The sequence below is a fragment of the Pangasianodon hypophthalmus genome, chromosome 19 (assembly GCF_027358585.1).
Source record: "Pangasianodon hypophthalmus isolate fPanHyp1 chromosome 19, fPanHyp1.pri, whole genome shotgun sequence".
NCBI lineage: Eukaryota > Metazoa > Chordata > Actinopteri > Siluriformes > Pangasiidae > Pangasianodon > Pangasianodon hypophthalmus.
Genome location: NC_069728.1, coordinates 13,025,982 through 13,038,777, shown reverse-complemented (window position 1 = coordinate 13,038,777; position 12,796 = coordinate 13,025,982). Strand labels below are relative to the sequence as shown.

Sequence of the window (12,796 nt, the reverse complement as noted above, 5' to 3'; positions counted from 1 at the left end):
TTTTCTTTTTTTTTTCTTTTTTCTTTTTTTTTAAATAAAGTACATCATGGTATCAAGCAAGATGCTGTTAGGATTAAAATCAAAAACCGGTATTGTTTGTGTAGTTGAAATAACCGTTAACCCTACAACTCCTTCCCCGCACCCAAAAAAGGAGTGTTTTTAAACCAAACATTAGAGCTCATATAAGGCGTCTAAAAACAGCCTTGATTTAAAAAACTTTCAATTAAACCCAGATACCCAAGTATTTAACTGGCTATGTGTTACAGTTAATTCTGTAGCAACACACCTTGTTTATGTCCTGATTATTGTAGCTACCACAAGCTAAGGCAGATGACAAATCAAATGGCGTTCTCTCTTTTCAGAATAAGGTGGAAAATAATGCCAATGCACTATCTAACTGGCACTTCTTCATATATGCTGAAAGCATTTGATCATCTGCGTTCAATTGGTTGATCATTACTGCATATAGAACAACAAACCAAAGAAAACCATTACTCACAGCTTAAACACTACACCTTCATTAGCATCACATACAAACATTAGTGTTACTCAAGGATCGAATGCAGTGTCATCTGTTATCATCTGAACAATCCTGTTCCATACTCAACAAGATAAAGAAAAAATAAAAGCATTACTGGACATGATATTTTAGGGATTTTTAGGGATTGTTTACTGCCCAAAATCTGAGAAAATATAATACATGTACATCATACATATATTATATCACTCACAACATTAGTACTGACGTGCTGAGTTTCCTTCCTCTGACTTTCTCAAGCATGTTTCTATGTAGCTGTGAAAAAATTTACACTTACTTCACTTGAAGTACTAATACAGCAAGGGTTTTTTTTGTCTAAAATAACTGTATTTAAAAAAAAAAAACACTGATGACAGCTTAATTTTGTAAATCACAAATTCATTGTCAGATTAATAAATCTGCAACTGAGATTGTAGTCATATTACAGTTATAAATTCTAATTGATGTCTTTGCAGGTATCACGTTTTTACACACACTTACACCCTCCAGCTACGATTCAGTGATTACTCTGTCAAACCACTCGATAGGTTTTTCCCCCAGAGATATATATCACTAGTGTAACCTGACTGGTAGGTTTCCCCACATGGATTCGCTATTTATAACCACGCAAACAGGAGCTTGAAATGACAGCTATGTTTACTTTAAATATAATTTTGTAAGAAGCTTCATAGTGAAAGGGGAGGGTGTTTAAACTATGAATATCTATACAGTTACACTCAATCTAGTAACCTGGTCTCTAACGTTTCGAAGGGCCAGGGCCAGGGCCAGGTGATCAGCTCCAAAGAGCTGAGTGGGTGTAGCTGAAACAAACAGGTCTACTATGAATTTGCAAACTTTAACAGGCCTACAGTTCTACGTGGGAAAGAGACTACTAGCTTCTTTGGATTCCCTTTCATTGATTCCTCTTAATTTTGACAGACAAATTGTGAACTTGTCCACTTAAAAATCAGTATCCCAACTGAAAGGCAAATGAACTGTGGTTTTGTAATGCGGCTGGTTGGGACACCTAATGCAAGCAAGCCAGCCAGCATCATTAAGCCCAAGTACATGGTGCACGATCTGCACAAACAGGACAGCAGAGCTTCATCCCAGAAAACACTTTTACAATAAGATCATTTAATCAAATCATGTGCAAATGTACATACAGCCATGTCAAGTAGAATGACTGGCTGTTTTAATTAATTATCTGACTGTTCAATGAATGACGAACCAGTATGATAGAAAAGAACGTTAAAAACACCACTTGAGTGAAAATACAGTGTTTCTAACAAGTTAAATTAGCCATGTGCTGATATTTAGTTTTCATATAATAACAACCGGCTAGCCTATCAAATGCTTTATAATAATTAGCATCAGGATGGAACAAAATAATATCACACTAGTATGAGCTTTGGTCATAGATTTCCGTGTACTTCTTTTTGGCATTGTTATTCAGCCATGCCCAATAGATTTTTGTTTTGAACAAACCTGTGTCTGAGGCCTTATTAGAAATGTCCTCTTCTCAGCCAGTAGCACCTTCTAGTCTGTGAGAAATTAAAATGATCAGCAGTGTATCATATAAAATAAATCAGAGTAAAATGACGTACCTAATGTATGCATTTATCCAAAAATCCTTACGGTATTGTAGTTAACAAAATTACCACGACTATCTGTACCTGTTCTGACTGAGCAGCGTTTAAATGTTAAAAGAACCTCAGCAGCGTATTATTCTGGCTAAGAAGGTTGCAACTCCAGATTTGGACAGTGGCCGTTATGCTGGGACAGACTTTATCTCCTGTGACTGTAACTCAGGGGAAGTGAAGATATTTGGAATAACAACAGCTGTGTGTGTTATATAACGCAGCATAACTAATGATCAGCACATGCCCAATGTTCATTTCGAGTCTTGCTCAAGTTAAAGAATGCTGTGATTACAGATCACCTGTTCCTATCTGCAAAAGATTTTAATTACAGAAAAATCTAGTTTATAATTCAGTAGGCACTCACGGTCTGTTGCTGAAGAAGACTCAGCACTTACTCTAATCATCTTATTCAAGGGTAGAAAATACTACAAAACAGACCCTCAGAAAAAAGCACAGGTGGATTTAAATATATTTAGACAAGATTTGAAAGGAGGAGGAGGTGACATGGTGTAATTTAATCCCTTTACGCCATGTGTCCACTGTAATGGCCATCAGATGATTGAGGGATGTTCTTATTTAAGCATACAAATTAAGTGAAAGTCCATCGACTGGTTGTTGAACTGTATGATTTAACCAGTGAAAGAAGGTATCTGGTCTCACGTGAGAAAAGAGAAATATGATGGAGACGGCAAAAACGCAGAAATGTGAGGCTTAGTGAGTGAATGTAGCAAATGTAGCAGACCAGTTACTGGTCTGAAATGCTGAATGTATTTGTCACATATTCAGATGTTTTTTTTAATTCAAAAAATAGCTTTTTAAGCAAATCTCAATGGGGATCATCTCAAACTCATCACTAGCTAAAAGAAATGGAATGGGGTATCGTCACACCTAATAATGAAGCATTTTAAACAACAGTCATTAAATTCAATCTGAAGAGGTTAAACATGATTCTTGACTCAAGCAGTTTGGCAGTTTATAAGGTTGTAATTAAGATCCAAACTATAAATAAGAATGCTAAAACAAAAGTTTATGCTTAATCAACAACAAAGACATACAGAAAAATCTTAGCACACAACCAATGGAACAAATCCAACCTCAACACACAAGTTGGGACCAAATACTGGCTCAGCAAAAATGGAACCTACAACAAACACACGTCCAACACATGACACAAAGTATGTAACTACTATCCCTCCTCTATTAATCAGTGAAATCGAAATCCCTTTTAAAAAAAAAAAAAAAAAAAGTGCCACCCCTTTCGGTACCTTTTTTTATATACAGAGTAGAAACAAAGCTTTGTGAAACACACCCAGACACACACATACACATCCATGATACACACACACACACACACACACACGAATAGAGGAAGCAAAAACCACAAATAACGTGGTTGTGTTATCACTGTCCTTCATCTAGACCTTCTGTAATGGTGCCTGTGCTGCTCTCTTGCTGCTCTTTTTCACTCGGCTGCGTGCATAGACGCGAAGAAAGAGTGCAAAGAACACCACAGCCACCCCAAAGCTTCCTGTTACTGAGACGGCATGGCCGTAGAGGAGGCAGGAGAGCAGGATAGCGATGGCCTGGCGCAGCGTCATGATGATGGTGAAGATGGCGGCACCGAACTGTGCGATGGTATAGAAGATGAAAAGCTGGCCACACGCGGAGCAGAGCGAGAGCAGCGCGGCATGAGCTGCAAACTCGCCGTGGCGGCCCATGAACGCCAGTGAGTCGAACAGAGCGCCCGTCTCCAACAGAGAGCCCACCGTCAGGAGGCAAGAGAACAGGTTCACGCCGAACATCATCTGCACCGAGGACATCTTGTGGCGGAAAAGCTCGTCCTGCCAGTTGGAGGTGAAGCTGTCGAACATGATGTAGCCGGCCAGAATGATGATGCCGGAGAAAGTTGTGATGGTTGCGTGTTTGGTACTGTTAGAGCTCGACAAAAGGAACATACTCACGCCCACTGAGATCAGCACAGCTGTAAAATATTCCCAGTATTCATAGCTCTTGTGTGACACCAGCTTGCCCATCAGCATCACAGGGATGACTTTTGAGGCTTTGGCCAACACCTGAAAGCATCAGAAAGAGAGCTCATTTTAAGTACAGAATGTTAACATGCATTAAAACACTGCTTTTTTTTTTTTAACCATACAGATACATATTAGAGCTCTAGATAGGCAAAAGACTGAAGCTACTGACACAGTGGCACATACACCCTGCAAGTGTCTCCCATAGACTCCCACTGACTTTCAACATTTTTAAAATATCTTTTCTTTAAGATATATAACAGAATTGAAATATACCATCAAATGTGTCTCAACAGATTAAAAACAAGTGTTGCATTGTCTAAAATGCACTGTAACCTGTTAACATTTTTATATTACTGAGTCACCTCACTTGCATAACAGAAATCACATAAAATAGTCTAATCAAATGGTTCTCAAATTTTTGTAGTCAGGGACCCTAGCTAAGCTTCACAGACCCCTAGGGGTCCTCAGACTCTATTTTGAGATCTACTGGTCTAAGGTAGCAACCTAAAATAGCGATATGATGTTTGCAGTGAAAATTGGGTCACGTAGGATCAATAACAAGGTGTGTCCAAGTCCATAGGGGAAGATAAGAATGGCTCTGAATTGCTATGGATAGGAATATGGGCATGTCTTAGAATACACTCTTCAAGAAGGAAGAAGGAAATCCTTTTGCATCCATATATGTGCACATACTTTATATTGTTAAAAACTAGAATCTTACATGTGCATAATCTTCACGGCTAAAGCTAGCCAAGAGGTAAAGATTAACTTTATATGAGACCTGGTATAAACCTTAACCTTTAGCATGCAATCATTATAATACTTTTGCAGGATAGATGCCAGCTCAAAACATGATGTTATGATGGACATGCCTGAGTTTATATAACACACACCACCTCAACTGTCTTGAGTCATGAGTGCCTGAAATGACTGATATCAAATTATTTTGCTGAGCACAGTTTACCACTGACTACAATTTTCAAAGTTCCAATTGCAGCATTTTTTTTTGTCTTAAATAGCTTAACAACATTTTAAGTAAAAAGCTTGATAATTAGAGAGAAACTTGAGTTTATCATTTATTATAATTTAAGTGTAGAAAATCTGAATGATCAGGTTATTCTGATTTATTAAAACGTGGCTGATAATTAAGGCAAGCCCTTTCATTTAGTTTGTTTGTCTTGTTTCCACAGAATCAATGATAGATTAGGGAAGGTCTGATCAGACATATTTAGATCTGACTATTTCCTTAATATTAATTGTAGTAATCTGCATGTAACTATGTGGATTCCACAAGATGTTGGCATGGTTTCAACAAGATGTTGTAAACATTCCTTTGAGATTTGGTCCATGTTGACAAGACTGCATTACATAATTGCTTCAAATTTGTCAATGGTGCGTTCATGCTGCGAAACTCTCATTCTACCACATCCCAAAGTGACAAGGGAGGCTACTGAAGTACACTCAGTGTCATGTTTGTGGAACCAGTTTGAGATGACTTGTGCTTTGTGACATGGTGCATTAACAATGGACGTAACATGGAAGTAGCCCTTATAAGATAGATAAATTGTGGTCATAGAGGGATACACATGGTCAGAAGCAATACTCAGATAAACTGTGGCATTCAAATAATGCTTGATTGGTACTAAGGAGCGAAATGTGTGCCAAGAAAACATTCCCCATCCCATTACACCACCTCTACCAGCTTGTACTTTTTGCACAAATCAGGTTGGGTCCAAGGATTTATGCTTTGACACCAGACCAGGCGATGTTTTTCCAACCTTCAGCTGTCCAGTTTTACTGAGCTGTGCCCAATGTAGCCTCAGATTCCTGTTCTTGGCTGCCAAGAGTGAAAACTGATGCTGGAGCCCATTCACCCCAAAGACTGATGTATTGTACATTCTGAGATGCTTTTCTGTTCACCACAGTCATACAGAGTGGTCATTTAAGTTACCGTAGCTTTCCTATCAGCCCTAACTAGTCTGGCCATTGTCCTATGACCTCTCTGATAAACAAGGCATTTCGACACGCAGAACTGTTGCTCATGGTATGTTATTTATTTTCCGCACCATTCTATGTAAAATCTAAAGACTGCTGTACATGAAAATCTGAGGAAATCAGTAGTTTCTGAAATACTCAAACCAGCCCATCAACAATCTCATTTTCTGCCCATTCTGATGTTTGATGTGAACATTAACCGAAGCTACTGAAGCTGCTGAAGTAAACAAAAGCTGACAACTTCAGAATGAACACTAAAGGTGCCATCATTAAATCTAATGTAATGCACTAGACCAAAGCATATATTCTTGTCTCAGTTCACCACTTGCCATCTTTAGCACTTATGTATGCAATTATGGCTACAGTAAAACTGTATTAATGACTGAGCAGTTCACTGTAGGCCTTTTAATGAAATGCTTCCTGAATACTGCCCATCCCTGCACCCCTGCCAAGTGCTTTCAACCGTCTCAGCTCAAAAGCCACGTTTCTAGAACAGTCTCAGCTATGCTGATAAATTACAATAAATTAATCTGCCTTTTAAATACAATAAATTAATATAGGACATCACAGCACCAAACATGTTTAAAAATTCAATTATGTTAAAGTGTGGAAATGCTAGTGTCTTGCTAAAATTTGCTAAAATAAATCAATAAATAAACAAAAAAAAAAAAAAAAAAACTGCCAGTAAACAAGTTTTTACCATCACTGAGGGCTGTTACTATGGTAACTTGGTTAACGTCACTGGGTAGATGCCTAACTCGTATAGTTACTGAGCATTACCTGTGTAGGGAAGCTGATGTATTTGAGGGCTTCATACTGACACCAACTGCTCAGGATGTTGGAGATGGAGGCAAACGAGTACTTGTACATTGGTACTGTGTGCCTGGGCTGTTTAAACAGTACGCAGCAGAGGCCGGCCACGGTAAGGGCCAGGATACGGTTCATGAACACCAGGAACTGAGAGTCCGTGAACCGCTCGCCGTTTTTCCCATCTTCAGTGGCTCCATAGGAACGTGTCATCACTCGCTCCTGCAGCACGCCCCACGTCAAATATGAGCCCTGTGACACCAAAAAATATTATACACTGCGGACAAAATAAACTATAGAATTCTCATCATTAACTTTATTTTAGACCTCTATTTGTCAACTGACAGCGAATGTTGTGCAGCATTTTTGCACTTTGTTAAGAGGTAAAGTTGCACGTGCAGCTTGTAAACATCTGCAACCATTTAACAAAATAAATTATTCTGTCTTAAATATTTTTCTTTAACACTTCTTTAAAAAAACATCTTAGAATCTTATTTAACTGCAGGCAGATTGTAGAAAAAAAAAGACACAATATACATTTATATACCGAAAGTACACCACGATCATATAAAGAAGCACAAACATCAAAAGATAATGAAGGTTACATTTAAATGTCACACTTGAAGCTATCAGTTACTGTCTCATGCTTACCTGGAGTCCCGCTGCACAGAAAATAAGTTTGATGGCTTGCCGTGTCGATGAAGTGGACTCGGTTCTAGGTGTTTCAGATACATCATCCAACAGCGTTGATTTAGAGTCACTGCCGAACACACATGCTTTTATAATGGGAAAACAAATCCCTCGTCCTGCAAGACAACAGAAAATGAGAAGCCTTTAGGAACCATGATGACCAAGTGTAATGAGTTCAAAACCACCAATAAAAGCTGGCCCAGTACAACAGAACTCACCAGATCACAGTTAAGCCAAAGTGTGACCGCTAGTCCTTACCATCACCAACCCCTAATTATCATTAAAAGGAAAAACATTACTGAGCACACCTGTCTCAAGATAGTTAGTCCTCTTGAAGTAGCGAATCAGGAGATATCCAGGGATGATGATGGTGCCATAGCCAAGAATGTTGAGGAAAAAACGGAAAACCCACACATCCTGCCAGCCTTCCAGGAGAAGAGTTTCGCCAATGCCAGCCGCCACAGGCGTACAGAGACACAGCAGCAGGACAGGACACACACTGCAAACACACACACACGCACCCACAGTGGTTCAGGCTCATGTTTACTTTCTTAGCCGTTGGTGGACACTTCACACTCAAGGTACATAAAGGCAACATTCAACTACACAACTGCCTCTTTCAGCAGACTTTCCATCTTACTCAAAAACCTGATTCCATCATCGGGGTTCAACATACTCTCCTAAAATAAACTCAGATTCTTAGCTACTCTTAAAGTGAAGTCAAATATGAAATGTTTTCAAGGGCCCTCTGCATGTAGTGACTCACTGCATTGTATGAGCGCAGTGCATAACCACGCTTTACAACCGTGGTGAGCAGAAAAGCATCTAAGAATGCACAACACATCGAACCTTGAGGTAAATGCGCTACAAAAGCAGAAGACCACATCTGGTTCCACTCCTGTCAGCCAAGAGCAGGAATCTGAGGCTACAGTAGTCACAGGCTGACAATAGACAGTTGAAACCTGGAAAAGGACCAGGCAGCTCTTGACTTGTATCTGCACGGTTGTATGCACTGTGCTACTGCCACTGATTGAATAACTGCATGAAGCATGAAGGTGTACAGGTGTACAAGTATGCTCATATACATTATGGTTATGATGTTGACACTAGCATACCTACCAAAGGAAAATATTTGTTTTACAAAAGTCCACACTGAGCAGGATTATGTCTTTCTGTGGATATTGGACACAAGAACAAACAACATTGCTTTCTTTTGCATCAGCCAAAAAAAAAAAAAAAAAAAAACAAATAGCCCGGACATATATCCTGTCTCAAGTCAGCGATTTGTCGATGCCTGATGAGACATATTTAAAAAGATGCTCATTTAAAAAAAAAAATATATATATATATATATATATATATATATATATATATATATATATATATATAAACATTTATATAACTATATAGCATTTTAGAATTTGGCCATGTGGTGACTTTCCTTCAAGATCCTCTGGAATAACTGCCCTGACACACTTTATTGCCACCCCACCTGTGCAGTGTGTTTGAGAGTAAGTTTGAGCTCCTGAGATAAGCACTGTCCTAGTATGAAGGCAGCATAAAAATAGCTCTATTCTAAGAGCTCTAGGAAATGTTGTGTGTCCTTCTTGATGAAGCCGATTCTATAATTCCTGTAGTAATGAAGTATGTTTTTAAAAACAATAAGATCACAGAAATATAAGAATAAGAACTGCAATAAAGGGTCAGACAGTATGACATTTTAATAGTGGCCCATGACTAATATGGAGGAAATATGGTTTAAACTTGTAAAATAAAATGGCGAGAATGTGCGAGTGTGTGTGTGCGTGCGCGAATTACACATTCTTGGAGTGGGCCTCCTTCAAAGCTAAACAGAGCGTCTTTGTGAATGCGTCTCAATTCCTTAAGGCCACGACAGCAGGAGAGGAAACTCTGCACCTTGTGAGCCCAGTAAGGACTACACTCCAACCTATCCTGTCATTTGTTTATTTTTTTTATTTGTTTTTTAGAATGAATAGCACTAGACCTGACAAAAGCACGTCAAGTCATGTTACTGATGACACCCGAAAAGCTATTAACTGATCATGAAGTGCATACTTACACACACACACACACAGGTATATACAGTAACAATATTAGTTTACTGTAAAACTAATTCTCTTTCAAACAGACCAAAAAGCCATATCCGGCTTGAGCAAATCCAGGATGTGGTGACATGCACATTCTCATTTTATAGTGACCAAACATTTATGTATGAGTCCTAGTGACTCACTATGTATTCTCTGTATATTTGAGTGTTTTAACATTTCAAAATATCGAGTTTGAGGATATCTTCATCTAGTGACTAAGATCTGATCATCGATTTGCAGGATTCCTCTGAACAACAAGCTAGTTTTATTAGACATTTCAATTCCCAGCACTATACAATCCGATATATTAAATAAATGCTCATCAATACATGTCTAGGCAAACTCTACTTTGCATAAAACCTCCATTCATCCATTTCAGAAACAGGATTATTCACTGTGTCTTATCTCCATAACCAGCTCCACATCATTTTCTCTGATCCAGACAGGATTTGTAAAGATGCTTTCAAATGAATTTATGAAGAAATTATGAAGAATTCACAAGGCCCTAGTTTTGGGTTTTTCGAGGACTATACCTGAAGTGATATTCAGCAAACAGGATTTTCACAAATTCATCAGAGCGAATTTCTAAAGCTGTACTACATTTATCTGATATATTAATATATTGATATATTACACATTTGTCTTTAAGGCTCTTTGCGATGGACTTAATTGTTTGATTCTGAAAATATTACGCATTTCATCAAAGGCAGATATTTTCCAGGATTCATGGCTATTAAATTAAATAAAACACCTTCAGCAAACCCTGTTAAAACCTCCCTCAATTGACGCATCACAACGTGATGCAACAGACACATCATTAGTAACGTCATCTCATTCATCTCACGTCATTAGCTGTCACTGGTCATTCAGTTTAGTGATTTCTCTGCTCCAACACAAGAGTTTCAGCGAATAAAGCTTTTGGGTTTAAAATGGGTGTGTTAGTGTATGAACAATAGTACAACGTAAAAAGCTATACAAATGTAGGATCAGGGGGTGGAAGATGCTTTTGTTATGTTCGACATGTAATCCCTAACCTCCTGGACAATGATACCAATGATCCTCATCATCATCTTTATTATTATTATTATTATTATTATTAGCATGAACCAGCCTTTGTATGGAATGCCTGGAATGTCTGGCTAAATCGGAGTCAAGGTGGAATTTTCCTGTCTGTCTGCATATCTAATTCTATTCACATATCAAATACTAACTATTTACTTAATAAATAATCGAGCTGCACATCTCTCCATGAAGAAACATTAACAGGGTTTATAATGGGTACATTTTTATATAAATTCCTCTAATTCTCACACATGTCCATTAACAGCTGGTTAGTTCTGCAGAACAAGTGTGTTACTGTTGTTGAGGTCCTGTCTGTAATGTTGTAGTAAAGTGATCTATCACTTAATAATTAATAAAGTGATCTATCCAAACACACACACACACACACACACACAACCGTTATTTCTATTCATTTTCTAATCATTTGGAATGAATTCAAAATTATTTCTTATGCAAGCAACTGACCAATGTTACCATTATCTAGTTAACAAAATCACATAAGATGCCCTATTGAATATGGACATTATTATTCTGTTATAATAATTATATTAAAGATGCCTTTATCTGTGCAGGATTCTTTCTTTCTTGCAGTGCATCAGATGTATAGAGTATACATTGCTGTACAAAGCAGATGTGTGTCATGTTATCAGTGTTGTCTGTGTCCTGATCTTTATTTTCCTGTCACATTCCCTGTATAATCTAGTGCACTTGGTCAGTAAAGCACTAGTCGGATTCCTGGACACGTTTGGAAGTCAGCCTACACACAGCTAACAGGCTACGAAGCAAAGTAAGAATGACAACAACCAGTCTCTTGTCATTTGCGCACTTGTTATGATATATAGCGCTTAAACAGATGGTAGTAAAACAGAAAGAGAAACAGACTCCGCTCTTACCTGCATTGTAAAGGTGGCATTTTTCACAGGAAAGTTTTGCTAAGCTAGCTAGCTGGACGGCTAGCGTTACACCCCCCGAAAAACTCTCTCACAGCCTTTACTTGTGCAGAACATGAATAGTTAAAACATAGTTAGAGCTGTTACACAACTAAATGGTTAAAATAAAATGTAAATATTTCAAAATGCCTTCTTTCCTGAAGAGAAACTTTGCTCTTAATGAACTTGTCGGTTAAACAGCAAGGCTCTGGCACTGCTCTCTTTCTGCACAGAGCCAACACAGATCAGCTGCTGGTGTCACTGCTACGTCTGCTTGCGCATGCGCACTGGAGATCAGGGACTGTTCTCTAGCTGCTATTGGTGCCTTTTAAAAAAAGAAATCATAATCATAATCATGAAAATACAGAAATAATACTCTGTTGAATATGATTAGGGATATAGTATCATCACTAAAGCACCCAGACAGCAATACATATACACATATTTTACATAATTTAATAAGGAATACGTTTAAAATTATGCAGGAAAACGCTATCGCTAGCTTTCATTAGCACGTTTCCCAGGTAACACAGTCGTTTCCGGTGTTGCAGAAATAAGGCACATTTTATGGATTCATTTAGCTAGACCAAGACTGACAAAGGATTTATAAAAGATACATAATATTGCAACTAGTTACACGCCCTCCAACATATTTTCATGGCAAATACTTATTTTCATGGTGATGAAATGCACAACGTGGTTTTTGTTTTTGCAGTACAAAACCGGAAATGACAAGAGCATTAACATCAAGCGGATTTGGCATGTTGTAAAGGAGGGGACCGTTTAAATTGTTTTAAATAAATAAATAAATTCGACAGACCATTTATTTAATGTACATAATTCAACTACTCAAATATGAGATACGTGTACAATAATTTTTGGCAATTTACTGGAGCCATAGGACTTTTTTTTATGCCTGAACTTTCCCCTCACAGAGCAGTAAAATTGTCATTATGTTCAAACTGACATTTATAAGCCTACATTTTTTTTTTTTTTTGGAGTTATTAAGGTT

General features: G+C 38.0%; 1 protein-coding gene across 1 annotated transcript; it reads right to left on the bottom strand.

The window, feature by feature from the left end:
* On the bottom strand, window positions 1–12,485 carry slc35b2 (solute carrier family 35 member B2). The gene is made up of 5 exons (XM_026923225.3): window positions 11,749–12,485; window positions 7,994–8,184; window positions 7,647–7,801; window positions 6,969–7,247; window positions 1–4,232 (listed from the first exon to the last, which is right to left on the bottom strand). Exons 1-5 carry the CDS (start codon window positions 11,766–11,768, stop codon window positions 3,576–3,578), a joined length of 1,302 nt encoding a protein of 433 aa, XP_026779026.1. The 5' UTR covers window positions 11,769–12,485; the 3' UTR covers window positions 1–3,575.
* Window positions 12,486–12,796: the final 311 nt, after the last annotated feature.